General features: G+C 33.3%; 1 protein-coding gene across 5 annotated transcripts; it reads right to left on the bottom strand.

Moving 5' to 3' along the window:
• Positions 1-1,744: 1,744 nt before the first annotated feature.
• Positions 1,745-8,494, bottom strand: LOC100258327 (protein NPGR2). Of its 5 annotated transcripts, XM_059737974.1 has the most exons (7): positions 7,829-7,881; positions 7,467-7,734; positions 6,962-7,242; positions 5,724-5,976; positions 3,477-4,693; positions 2,469-2,622; positions 1,745-2,220 (listed from the first exon to the last, which is right to left on the bottom strand). In XM_059737974.1, the coding sequence occupies exons 3-7, from the start codon at positions 7,217-7,219 to the stop codon at positions 1,904-1,906; spliced, it is 2,199 nt and encodes a 732-aa protein (XP_059593957.1). In that variant the 5' UTR covers positions 7,220-7,242; positions 7,467-7,734; positions 7,829-7,881; the 3' UTR covers positions 1,745-1,903. The 5 variants fall into 5 exon arrangements, with proteins under 5 accessions (XP_059593957.1, XP_010652392.1, XP_002275620.1 ...); XM_010654090.3 differs by lacking the exons at positions 7,467-7,734; positions 7,829-7,881 and adding an exon at positions 8,372-8,494; XM_002275584.4 differs by lacking the exons at positions 7,467-7,734; positions 7,829-7,881 and adding an exon at positions 7,945-8,443.
• Positions 8,495-14,417: the final 5,923 nt, after the last annotated feature.

Below are 14,417 nucleotides of genomic sequence, written 5' to 3'. Positions count from 1 at the left end.
TATTGAAAAGTTAAATAAATTTAAAATAGGATGTAAAAATAATTTATTGACTTTAAAATATATTTTTTTTATTCCTTTTACTTTCCTTTCTATTTTCTTTTCTTCACATTTTTTCTCAAACACTCCGGCACCAAACATGGCCTTAAGGATGTTGAAACAAAACTGCACCATTTCCTCCCCAGTAGGCAACTTCGAGTTTAGGGTAGAAGGATGCTACACAACTCATAAAACCCTTTACTTTTTTTCTTTTTTAAATAAAAATCAAGCCATTCATTGATATGAAGTTATAAGAACATGCAAAATGGAGGTACAGGTATTCCTGGTCACCTCGACCTGGAACTAGTGATCAGGTTCCAGACACCACGTGCAAAATATAGACATAAGCTGAATCTATATTGCCATGAACCGAAAAGACATCCTACATTATGTTCTTGAACAGATCAAAGGCAGAAAGCAATCAAAAACTGGTAAATCAAAGGACCCCCAGCAGAATCTGGTAGAAGCAAATGTATTGTTTTTGCTCAAAACAATGAAAATGGAATTGAATCTGAGAAAACATAACACAACAGCCAAACACAAAAAAGAAAGGAAGGTTGACATGCTATCCTACAACTGTTTGATTCCACATGTCTCCTCAGATGCAAAGGCTAGTTCTAGAACCCCCACTTCACCCTTATACAGATTTAACAACTGAGGAATGTGATTCTGATATTTTATCACGACCTTTTATAATGCTCTTGAAGAAATTATAACAAGGAATAGTCTGCTTGTCCAAGCTTCGAGACAAGATCATTGGACAACAAGAGAAGATCTTCCCAAGGCCGGCCTTTGAAAACCTATTGGAATGGAAAAACTCGAGTTTGGGCAAAAGGGTTTTCTCAGGATCAACCGAAGCAAAGTTGGATACACTTTCAGGAGTTCGGGAATATGGGTACTGGTGATTCCATAGTCTCTGAAAAGGGTGAGGACAGAATCGGGCCTTTCAGGGGTTTTAGAGTGTAGCTTCCCGGAAGCAGATATAGCAGATTCTGGGGACAACCCACATGAATTTATGAGGTAAGATACTGCGAAATAGTATTGTTTATCATCTTCTGCTTTGGATGATAAGGAGAAGAAGCAGACGCTGCGGGGCGAAAATGAGAGCCTTCTACAGGTGAAAGGGATGAACATGGTTCAAGGACGAATCATGTAAAAAGACAAAAAGGAATGAACTCACAGTGAATGCTGGGATGCTTGAAGAGCAGAGAAGCTTCTTCCACTCAGCATACGTCTATGAAGTAATCAGATTCTCTCTCTCTCAATGACGCCGTTTCAGTTCCTCCGTTTCTGTCATTTGCACAACATTGTTTTGGTTTTCTTCCTTTCATGTGTTGGTTAGAATGCCCTCATTTGGAGTAGTTTTTTTTCTAATTTAATTTATTTGGATTTGGATAGAAGTTGAAGTATTTTGCATACTGAATTATTTTATTATCTTCTCAAAAGTCAAACATGAGCATTCGCAACAGGCTCAGGTTCGGTATCTCTAGAAAAGCCATATATCCATTACATCCCCCTGAAATTGTGTTAGAATGGTGAACTGTCACCTTCCTCCATAGTCTTGAAGGAATAATTGATTTTGTATGAGGCAGGCAATAGTATGAAAGGCGTTGATCATCCTACAAGCACAAGGATGAATCACAATATAAAGTTATGTGATCTACAAGTTGCAGTTTCTTGTACCCATTTTATCGATGATCTACAAAACTGAATCAGAAAACAAAACTTGTCCTTTTATTGCTTTTCTTTGTCAAATTACAATATGTGAAGAGTGTGTAAAAATACCTATGTGGGAAAGAGGGAGATGTATTCAAGCATAAATTTGATGGCTTACAGCTCTACAGCCAAAGGGTGCGTGTAGAGCTACTCATCTGAAGGGCTCAACTGGTGTCGACTCTTCAAGAAGGGCTGCAGCCTCGAAACATTCAGCAGCTTCTTGTAATGATGCAGCACCCTGGGCTTTGTAAACCAGGCCAAGATTATACCATGCAGAAGGGTTCATTCTGTCAAGCTGCAGTGCTTGTGTCAGAAAGCTTCTAACAACTGCATCTGATTGGGTGCCGAGGTGCCTGAGAACCACGGCAATGGAGATCAGGCAGGGTATGTGGGTGGGTTCAATATCTAAACCATTTGCAAAGGCTTTTAGAGCTTCTTTGTGGAGGCCTTGCTTTTCATAAAGTAAACCTGTCAAAATTACCATATTATGAATTCCTTCATTTGGACTCTCAATGCAGCAGTACTAGCCAAAAAGCAAAAAAGGAATACAAAAATTCGAAAGAAGAAAAGATTCAAGCCATGGAGAAAATTTAACTAAACCTTCATCAACTTAAAACAATGACTGATAGTGAATGGTTAGTACTAGTACAGTTTTTAACAATGATGAGTGATGGGAGAGAAGAATATACTATGAAGTGATCAAAATATCGGCATACCCATTGCATGACATCTAGCAGCAGAATAAGGACTGATGGCCCGGGATTTGGAAAGACAGATCTCAGCCTCATGCCACCGTGACAAGCTTATGTATAAATAAGCCAGATCATGCCATGCATCCAATTCCAAACTTCTATCAGGATATCCACTGCCCTGTGACAGATGATGCAAAAAGATAAGTAGTTGCAACAACTATTTGTCTCAGAACAAGATTTCCCAGTAAAATACAAAAATGAATGCCGTGTTTGGTAAGGGACAAGTGAATTCAGAGCATAGTTCTGGAATTGTCCACATATTCTTGATTGGAGAAAAGGAAGACAGATAATTTGCCTCCATTAGAATTCTGGAAAGTGGCTTCCATTCCCACTTAACAGTAAACAAATTGTTTTAGTTGTCATATGGTGAAGAAAATGACTTCCACATCTACCTACATCCGAAACCCTCTCCCCATCACTATACACACTCACAATCCAAAAAGAGAAAAAGAAAAGAAAAAAACAAAAAGAGCTTCTTTCTTGGAAATTGTTCCCAGATCATCAATAAGATGTAGGCCCTTGGGTTTGTCTCAGACTAAAGGGATTATCACAGAAAAAATCCTAGGGGTGAAAGAAACATGAAAGGGACAAATGCTTAAGTGGATTCAAAGTGGGGCCAATGTAATTTCAGAAAATTCTACCCACAGGCCAAAACAGAGCTCAACTATACATAGTACTATATGGTAATGCACTGGTTTGACATTAATGGCAACACGAACATGCAAACAGGATGCATTTCCAGAACCATGTCCAGGAACTACTTCAGAAAAACACATGGAAAAATTTTCAAAATTCTACTCAATTTGGCTTCTCAAGCAAGAGTGCATTGAACTGGAAGGACAATGGAAAAGGCAGAGATCAGTGGGTTAAAAATGATGGGAGAACCATTTGTAAATCATTGTGATTGATGGGTTTGATCAGATATAAATAGTATATTCAGCTTATAGAAGGAAAACTTATCAATCAACAGACCTTGAGAAACTTATTCCCAGACCCAAAGCTTTTTCTCTGAACCTGAAGAACAGCAAGAAGATGAGTATATGTCTCAACTGCTTGCTTTAACCGTCCACGTGCAATTTGGAGTTTAGCTTTAGTTCTTAACAATTCTCCCTGATCCCATTTGCCAGTCTGATCAATGGCAGCATTAATGACAGCTTCAGCATCCTTGAACCGTTTTTGAGCTGATAATATCCGAGTCAACAATAACCATCCTTTAACTGAAGACCCACCTTCAAGTTTTATGAAGTACTTTGCATAATAAAGTGCAGCATCCAACTTCCTCTGCTCAGCATTTTCTAGGCTGAGATGGTAAACAACTTTGGGATCTCTTACTTTAATCATTCGCCCAGCTGTTTCCAGGGCATGAAGTGCCTCAGCTTGTCTTGAAACCCTCTCAGAGTCAGCCACAACTGATTTGGAATGTGCAGAAAGTGAAATACCCAATAAACAGTTGGCAACACTTCCCATCTCTTCACACCCTCCCTGCAAGCTTTGCAGGGCTCTGCGGGCAAAGCTGATCCCTTCTTCTGCAAAATTTGGGTTTTCCCCACAAATCTTTGAAGCCATTAATAAAGCTGGAAGATAGTTTGGATTCTCCGCATTACTCAATAGTTTCTTCAACAAATTCAAAGCAGTCAAGCTATCACCATCTCCATAATAACAGAGTGCTAGAGTGTGATACCTTTCTTTTCGATTCATGGTCCCAGGAAGCAATTCTTCTACTTGATTGGCTAAAGCCCTTAGTCCCCCTGACAGAGACAGAGCATAGGAGAGGTGATCCAAGATTGATGGGTCCCACTCAATTTTTTCAAGAGAAATTTTTCTTAATAGAATTATTAATAGAAGAATAGCCTCTTCTATGTTGTTTCTAGGTACAAATGAACTATCCATTTGGGAACGGAGCTCCGGGGGGCTTGCTTCACCTCCACTGTATAGAAGAAAAATAGCAAACTCTTTTTGGATTTTTGCATTAGTTTCCACATCAATGTTCCAAGCATGTAGAAGGGCTCGTCGGTATGACAAAATTGCTTCATGAGGAGAATCAGCAAGTTTCCATAATTCTGGAAGCAACTCAATGGCCTTATTTAAAGTCTCCTGCAATTTACAGTCAGAACCAAAGTTTACATGCAAGCCTTCTGGTAATGAAGATTCAACAATGTCCAGAATAACGTTGCATGATTGAGCAGCTTCTGCAAGATTTGGAAGATATATTAGCCCACATCAGGGTCATTTTAACTGCTGTGCATCACTTGAAATCTTTTTTCCACATCATGAAAACATATATATGAGAGAGAGAAAGAATCTGATTTTTTGCTGAAAACATTGAGTAAAAGACAAATTGAAATAAAGAAACAACTGACCAAGACTTCCATAAACTGTTTGATAAGCATGCACATGTATGTGTGTGTGTGTACTAGATTTATAAACAGGATACATGCCTAGACATCCTTCACTAACAAGAGTTCAGAAAATGGCATCGTATTTAGTGTCCAATTGGATACACTTCCTGTTTTCTACTTTTAAAGATATAAAATAGTAGTAACTTCTATATAAAATAGAATAACTCTTAGAGACTTACATTAAAAAGCTAATGGTTTTAAAAACTGTTCCAAGAAAATTGAGGCATTAAAAGAATTTTACTATCTAAATTTTTTAGAATTTTAAAAATGATTTTTAAAGACATAGGCTTAGTCCATTATTTTTATGTGAGACTTTCCACTTCTCAAATAAAGTTCTTGTTACTTTTTGTATTCAAAAACAAAAAACAGGAAGCATATCCAAGTGGACACTTAACAAAGAGTTTATTAATTTTATAATCTTTTTAATAGCAAGATGCTCAAGCAGTTGCTCTTTCAAATAAACCAGCAACTTTGTGTTTCATATTTTATAATAACCACATCTTGCATATTATCAATACCTGTCACAACAAATGCAACAATTTTTTAAAATGATTAATAAGAGAGAGAGAGAGAGAGAGAGAGAGAGAGAAGGGGAAGACGTTCCAGCAGCTTAGCATGAGCAATTTTATTTTAATTCAAACAGGATTATCATGTCTCAAAAAATAATAATGGAGGAGCATTAAAGGACCTTCATGACAGTAAATATGCAAATAAACCAAGAACGAATTCCATTAATAGTGTATAGAAAACATAAAGTAAAGCAAATATAAGTTAAATCAGAGAAGGGAGCCAATTGGTGAATCAGCACCAGTGACATTACCTTTAAACCTTCCAAGACCCTGCAATGACTTTGCTTTAAGAAAGATTGCTTCCAAGAGTAAACTAACAGCATGTATGGACATAGGTGGGGCAGCATCACTTTGAGAGCGTCTCCTACGACGTTCTCCTCTCTTAGCGAGGGTGAGTTTCATCTTGGGAGTCACTGCAGCAATATCTATTCCTTCAAATACATGCAGAGCAGCTTCTATGTTCCCTTTTTGATATTCGTATCTCCCTAACAATGCTCTTGCTTCCTGAAAATTGCAGACATATTAATCTCAGATATTCAGAAAACCCCATGAAAATCCACAGTAAAAAAATTATATTCATTATTGTCATGTTCTATTTATTAGGCTTTCAGTTCAGAAGCATATCAATGACATGAGCATGGTTGAAACAAGGATGTTAAGACAGATAAATGGGAAAACAAGAAATGACAGAATAAAAAAAGAACTAATATTTTAGAAGTTAAAGGTAATGCAAAACTTAACATTTAAAAAGGTTGGTGAAAATGGTGCTACTCTGCAAAGAATACTAATGACTGCACGAGTAGAAAACAATTTTGTCCAGGTCGAACACACACTACAAGGATAAAAAGAGAATAAAGAGGGTATGATAGCATATGTTCTAACAGAAGATATTACCACATAAATAGCCAAAAAAGTAGCTGGTTGAGTATTTTCATCATTCACTTCTATACTGAATTTCAAGGTTTCATCTAGGCTTATATCTCAGTTATTAAGATTCTTAATCATAAGAAAAGCTCCCATAAAAATGCCAGAAAAAACCTAAGAATAGATTCCCCATTTTTTTTCAGTAATTAAGTTCCCATTTGAGTTCATCTGAATTCTAATAATAAAGATAAGGAAGTAAATGCACTACTAGTATGGGATCAGGGAAAGTATGTGAAAAAATAAAAAAATAAGCTAAACTCAATAAACTTTTTTCTACCATCGTTCTCCATTTTTATTCCTCTTTTGCATTAAAAAATAAAAATAGAGAACTAAAAAAGGTCTAGGTTCTATTTCATTTTCCTATTTATCTTTCATGACAAACCAAACAAGAGAATTTAAGATCCTTTCCTATCTTCTTCCCTTCCTCTAGTGTTTCCACGATCCAAAAGGAGCCTAGCTAGAATAAAACTACTGTCCACATAGCTGGAAAAAAAAAAAGGGAAAGAAAGAAAGAAAGACCGATAGGACATATCAAAGCTTTAATGTCCTAGTTGGAGAAACCAACCTCGTAGTTTAAACAACCACTCTCACGGAGAGATGATTCAGCTTCTTCAATATTACCGATATCTTGCTTCTGCTCAAGCTCAGCAGCTCGAGAAGAACTGCCACTTGCTGAATAATCGTTGGTTGCAAGGATTTCAGACAAAGGAATCATTTTATCTGCTCTTAATTCCTCTCCAGAGCAGAGGCACTTCATTATCTTCTCCACCCTCCGTCTTATACCACCCCTCCGCTCCTTGAGCCGGTTCTTCTTACTCCTCATACTGTTTCACCACCCTTGAAATCCTTCAACCACCACCAATAACAAAGTCAAAACCTCTGTGTAAGTTATAAAAATAGCCCTGTATACAAGTTCACTTGTGGTGTGTTCTTAAATCATGACTGCACAATATTTAGCAATCAAAACAATTCTGAAAAAAAAAAAAAAAAATCAACTTATTACCAATCAAAACAATTCTAAAACAGAAAAAATTCAATAGTTTGTGTAGAGTTTTATGAGCTGAAATTACCAACTGATCAGACCCAAATGGTAGTTTAAACCAATAGGAGTTGAACTCCAACTGAGGAAAACAGATACGAATTTAAATTCACATGAAGAAGGAGAAGCATAAAGAAATGGAAAATGAAAACAAAACTGGTTCTACCAGTGTTTAAAACAAAAACCCTAAATTCAGAATTCAAAATTCAAAACTAACCAACCAAAACCAAAAAAACCATTATTATTTCTGGAACCCCACTTCAGAAATCCACCATTATCACCCAATTTCAACCCTGAAACTGACATTAACACATATAAACCATCAGATAGACTATCTCATAATCCCAACACAACCCACCAAACAATTGGGAACAATAACAAAAATTCAGCAACCTGTGAACTCAAATTCACCCAAGATTCACAAGCTTCAAAACCCTAGAAAGTGATAGAAATTTGAGACAGACCCATCACAGCGACCAAACATAAATTGCCAATCAACAGGACAGTACCTTCTTTTCCAAAAAGAAAAGCAGGAAAGAAGAGCCCACAAGGCATCCTCAACAGAGCCCATATGTTCAAACCCTCGAATCAAATCTTCCCTTTGAATCCTTTGATCATCCAAAGCTTCAAGAACCTCTCCCCTCTTTTCTTTTTCTTTTCCTTTTCTATTCTATTTTCTCTTTCTCTTTCTCTTTCTCTTTTCTCTTTGATTAATGGTGGAAAACTTTATTGTGCATTGAATGTAAAAAGGAAAATGTAACACATCTCTGAATTTTACATCCTCCGTTCTGTGGTGTTTGCTCAGAAAATGGCGAATAAAAATGAAAAACAGAGGGCATACTTCCAATTGAAACTTTCAAATAAAAACAAAGAATGGAACATGGTGGAATTTGAGACAGAAAATTCAGTTCTGTTTGGATTCTACTAGGAATTTACCAGCATGATGAGGCTAAATTTCTGCCACGTGGAGATTGATTTTGTGCAGTTTGTGATGCGCTTCAACCTTTGAAGCCTTGTCAACCAAATCTGGTAGTCAATGCAGATGATCATATAAGAGATGCTCCCCAATTTTTAATTTTCAGTTATTTAGGGTGGCTTGGACAAATTATTTTTAAATTTTTTATGAGATTTAAAATTTTATTTGTGGGAATTGTATCTTTAAAATATTTTATTTTTAAAAAATTTATTATATTTTTTTGTCTTTTTATTTCCTAAAAAACATAAAGAAGTAAAGCAAATTATATTCAAAGTACAAGCACCTTTAAAGTTGGACCTTTGAGTAATGCTCCTAGCATCCTATAAATTATAAGTTATAAAAGATGATTTTTTTTTCTTTAAAACAAAAAATCTATGATATGCTTGATAATTATTATTTAAAACAATTCTACGAAAATGATTTTTAAAAACTATTTTTTAATATTTTATAAAATAAAAATCTATTTAAAAACCTGAAATATTTTTAATATTTAAAAATATATTTTAAAAATAATTTTATATCTGATCCTTTATTTTTAATCATTATTCATGTTTATATAATTATTTGTTAAAACAACTCTAAAAAAACAACAAAAACAATTAAAAAATATTTTTTGAAAACATCATATTTTTGTTCTTAATAATAGAAAATAAAAAACATTTTTTTTATTACTAAGTGTGTTTTCCAATTTTTTTTTTTAAAAATAAAAATTATTTTAAAAAATAATTTTCAAACAAACCCTATAACCCTTTTTTATTTTATAATATATATATATATATATATATATATATATATAACAAAACAAAAAATCCAACTATATTAAACAATGGGTCTTGCAATATGCCATATAAAATGGATAATATGCCAAACAATTTAGATGATTTTGAAAGTGTTTTTATTTGAAATATTTTTAATAAAAATATCCTTTTTAAGAAGCAATATTAAATGATCTTTTAATTTTTTTAAAAAAATATTTCCTAAATTTCATTATAAATATTTAAAAATTATTATTTTACACTAGAAATACTTTTTATAATTATAATTATATATATACTACAAAAATGTACATGTAGATGATTTAATTTTTGAAAAGATGGGACACAACAACCTCATAGACTACTACTAATAGTCATATGGTTGTGGAAGAATGGGTAGTTGGTGGGTATTAGAAAGGCCAATAAATAAAGAGATTGGTATCATGTATTTATTTTCTTTTATTTTCTTTTTGTCATTGACTTTCATAAGCCAACTACTCTATTTATTATCAAAATTAAACCAATTCATTAATCAAAGGACCAGTTTGTTAGGTCATCACCTTTATGCTCTGATTTTTGTTAGTAAATTTTTATTTTTTCATTTATTTATTTGATATAGATTGGTTTGTTTAAGAAGAAACATAACATAAAAATAAAAAAAATAAAAAAAAAACATTTTCTAAAATAGAATTAATTTTTAAAAATATTTTTTAAATTATAAAACTCTTATACTATGCTTGTTCTAATTTTCTTTCATATTTTCTATAATGAAATCAAATATTAAAAAAAAATTATTTTTTTGACATTTTTTTTCATTTCATCATGGTTTCCGAAACCTTAAGATATGTTTTATTCCCAAAAGTATTAAGAAAGAAAAATAAAAATGTAAAGGAAATTATTTCTTTTTTTTTTTTCTTGAATTTTGGTCATTTTTTTTTTCCTTTCCCTCACCCCTCTCCCTTTTAATTTTCCTTTTTTTATTTTATTATTGCTAAAATTTCATTAATATCACAACCATCCCAGCAAGTGCGTTCCAGCTGCCCCTCACCTTGAATCTTCGGGAGTATGATTTGGATTTCATTTTCATACAAATTAAAAATACATTCAGGACACGTGGACCACCGCCTCCATAAACAAACCTACTTGGCTTTGTCAGATGTGACACGTAAGTATCAAGTGTGCTGGCCTTTTTCATGTACTCAAGCGTCTCTGAGAGCGTGTTTAACACGCAGGAATCACCGGGTACAAATACCTTCGACTGGCTGCGAGTGACGCACACGTATCTTGTCACTCGTGTTTGGCCTTATCCTTGGAAAATGTTTTAATCTACTTGGAAAGAATACTTGATTGGAAATATGGATGATGAAGATTGAAGACGCCATCAACCTATAATTGTGTTTGCCACATAAAAAAAAAATGCGAATTATTAAATTTATAATTTGGTGAAAAGTATAACCTAAGAAAATTACGTTTTTATTTTTTATTTTTTCTTTTATTCCTTTTAATAACGTGCTATTAATAATAAATAATTTTTTTATTAAAAAATTAATATAAAAATAAAATATATTTAATATAATAAAAAATTTTAAAATGTCCTTTAGTTGTAAATTTTAAAATAGTTCAATATAAAAATAGAGTCATTTATTTATTTTCATATAAAATTAAATATTTTGTATCCAAAATAAAATATAGCATAAAATTAGTAATTGAAAATATCACATCATTATGAAAATAAAATGACATTAAAATAATTATAATAAATATATAGAGAGAGAGTAAAAAAATCATTTACTTTAATTAAAACAAAGGAGTAATATATAAGTAATAAAAATAAAAATAAAAAATAAAAAACACTAACCAAGAAATCAAGTGATTACCTATTGTACTCCACCTAATTCCCGATGATAAGAACAACTTGGCATTAAACAATGCCTTAAAGAGATGGCATCACGGCATCGTATGATTTCTTTGTAAAGTTGTTGATATACTAGAATCATAATGTATTACATTTTTCATTTATACATCCTAGAATCATAATATATTACATTTCTCATTTATACATCCAACTCTCTTAAATTCATGCAAGTACTAAATTGATTCTATTTTTTATTTTTTATTTGTAAATTTGATATTTGAAAAACATAATAAAAAAACAAAAAAAAAAAACTAAGTTTTAATTTGGTTAAAATCAATTTAAATTTTATTTCAAATATTAATGAGTTAATAGTCATTATTCCTCTTTCACAATTTGGTCTACTTGGCCAAAATCCATGATATATATAGGGGAATTGATTAAATTGGTTACTATTCACAAAAGTATATTGCAAAGGATAGAGGTGGATACCTCAAATCAATTGTTCAACCTAATAAGCTTCTTAGACATGGTGATTACCTACTAATGCATTAAAAGTCCAATAGTTAGTAGTAGGTTCAATCAAAAGATTAGCCTCAAACTTTACCTAATAGCTGGTTTGGGTCCTCCCAACTCTTATTTAAAGGTTCCATGCTTTATCTATGTCATGGGAGAAAGTTTTAAATATTTGTTGAAAACCATTTGAACCTTCCATTTCAAAAATTACATTTCATCTTAGCACACCTCAATCTTGATTTTATCTCGTATTAATTTGAGCTTAAAGTTGTATTAAGATTTTGCATGATCAATTTTTTTATGAATTGTGACCTTGTGAGGATTGTTGAATATGGGATCACTTAAAGAGCTCAAAAGTAAGGATGACAACGGGTCGGTTGAGGATGAGTCATCCTCATCCCAATCCCATCTTATTTATTTATATTTATTCCTATTCCCACAAAAAAAAAAAAAAAAAAAAAATTGTTAAACAAGGTAGGGCATCATTTAATTTATTTATTTTTAAATTTTTATTTTTTTTGGATTTTTAAATTTTGTTCAAAATAAATATGATTTATAAATAAAGAAAATATTAGAAATATTTATAATTTATTTTTGTGAAAAATAATATTTTATTTATGTTAAAAAGTTGAGAAATAAAAATATATATATATTTTTAAATTATATATAATCAAACAAGATAGGAACTAACCAATCTTGAACTCGTCCCTCTTCAAATTGATAAATGGTAGTTTTTTCCATTCATACTTTCATTCGTTCATGTATAGAGTATATATAAAGGGTAATCACCATTCTAAGAATGGGAAGGAATGATACAAGGAAAGAATGATATAAGGAAATAACAACTAATATCCTAATATCTCAACTTTCTTAATATCTCAATATTCCTAATATCTCAATCTTCTTAATATCTCAACTTTCCTAATATTTAAACATTCCTAATATCTCAACACTAAATAATATAAGGAAAGAATGATATATGGAAAGCATTCCTAATATCTCAACACTCCCCCTCAAGTTGGTGCATAGATGTCACACATGCCCAACTTGTCTAAAAATTTTGAGAACACTTGACTTGAGACGGCTTTGGTGAGGATATCAGCCAATTGATCTTCTGATCGAATCTTAGGCAATTCCACAATCTTATCATCTAACTTTTTCTTAATAAAGAATCTATCCACCTCGACATGCTTTATACGATCATGTTGTACTAGATTATGAGCAATGTCACATGCGGCTTTATTGTCACAAAACAATCAGATTGGTTGCCTAGATAGGTAACCTAAATCGTGTAAGAGAAGTCTTAGCCATAATGCCTCACAAAGTCCTAGAGTCATACCTCTAAATTCTGCTTCTGCACTTGAACGAGCAACGACATTCTGCTTTTTACTTTTCCATGTCACAAGATTACCACCTACAAAGGTAAAGTAACCAAATGTGGATCGCCTATCATCCACTGCACCGGCCCAATCAGCATTAGTATATACTTCTATACTCTAATGATTAACATTTTTAGCGAACAAAATTCCCTTCCCAGAAGCATTCTTCAAATACCTCAAAATACGCATAACTACATTCATATGTTGCTCTCCAGGATTATGCATGTATTGACTCACTACACTCAATGCATAAGCAAGATCTAGTCTTGTATGAGCTAAGTACATTAATCTCCCCACAAGTCTCTGGTATCTTCCCTTATCTGTTGATACTTGATTAGGCTCAACACACAATTTCAGACCTTCTTCTATTGGTGTATTAACAGGTTGACATCCCGAGATTCCAGTCTCCTGTAAAAGATCTAAGGCATACTTTCTTTGAGACAGAAAAATTCCTTCACTTGATCGAGAAACTTCAATCCCAAGAAAGTATTTCAGAGGACCTAGATCTTTCATTTCGAATTCTCTAAATAGATAATTTTGCAGAGCTTTTCTTTCTTCAGGATCATTTTCTGTAACTACCATGTCATCCACATATACAATGAGTGCGGTAATCTTACCATGTTGCTTTTTCAAGAACAAAGTGTGATCTGAATTACTTTGACGATAGCCAAAAGCTCTCATTGACTTTGTGAACCTTCCAAACCATGCTCTCGGGGATTGCTTCAACCCATACAATGACTTCTTCAATTTGCACACCTTCTGACATTGCTTTTCTGACACCATGCATCCTGGTGGAAGATCCATATATACTTCTTCAGATAACTCGCCATGCAGAAAGACATTTTTCACATCGAACTGTTGTAATGGCCAATCTAGGTTTGCAGCTAAAGACAGTAATACTCGAACTGTGTTGATCTTAGCTACAGGTGCAAATGTCTCTGTGTAGTCAATTCCATAAGTTTGAGTGTACCCTTTTGCTACCAGTCTTGCTTTAAATCGTTCAATACTACCATCTGCCTTGTACTTCACAGTATAGATCCAACGACACCCAACTGGCTTCTTTCTTGATGGACATTCTACGAGTTCCCATGTTTCATTCTTCTGCAATGATTTCATCTCTTCATTCATGGCTGCTTTCCACCTTGGATCTGCTAAGGCTTCCTGCACACTATTAGGAATAGCTACAATAGATAATTGATTTACAAATGACTTATTTGATTCAGACAAACGATGGTTAGACACATAGTTGCTCATGGGATATTTGACTTTGGTAGACAATTCATGTTCATATGTGGGTTTAGGAATACCTCTATTATGACGGTGTGGTAACCATTTCATGAATGGATCAGGTTCCAAATTAAGAACACCTTCAACAGACGACGATTGGTTTGGTATTTCAGTGAAGACATCTTCGGACCCAAATTGTTGACCACTCATATCCAACTCACCCGCTTCTTGGTTCACTAGTTCAGATTGTCCAAATTCATTCTCCTCAGAGATATGA

Source organism: Vitis vinifera, chromosome 7, assembly GCF_030704535.1.
Source record: "Vitis vinifera cultivar Pinot Noir 40024 chromosome 7, ASM3070453v1".
Classification (NCBI taxonomy): domain Eukaryota; kingdom Viridiplantae; phylum Streptophyta; class Magnoliopsida; order Vitales; family Vitaceae; genus Vitis; species Vitis vinifera.
Note: the sequence above shows the minus strand (reverse complement) of the source record. Positions and strands in the feature narration are given on the sequence as shown.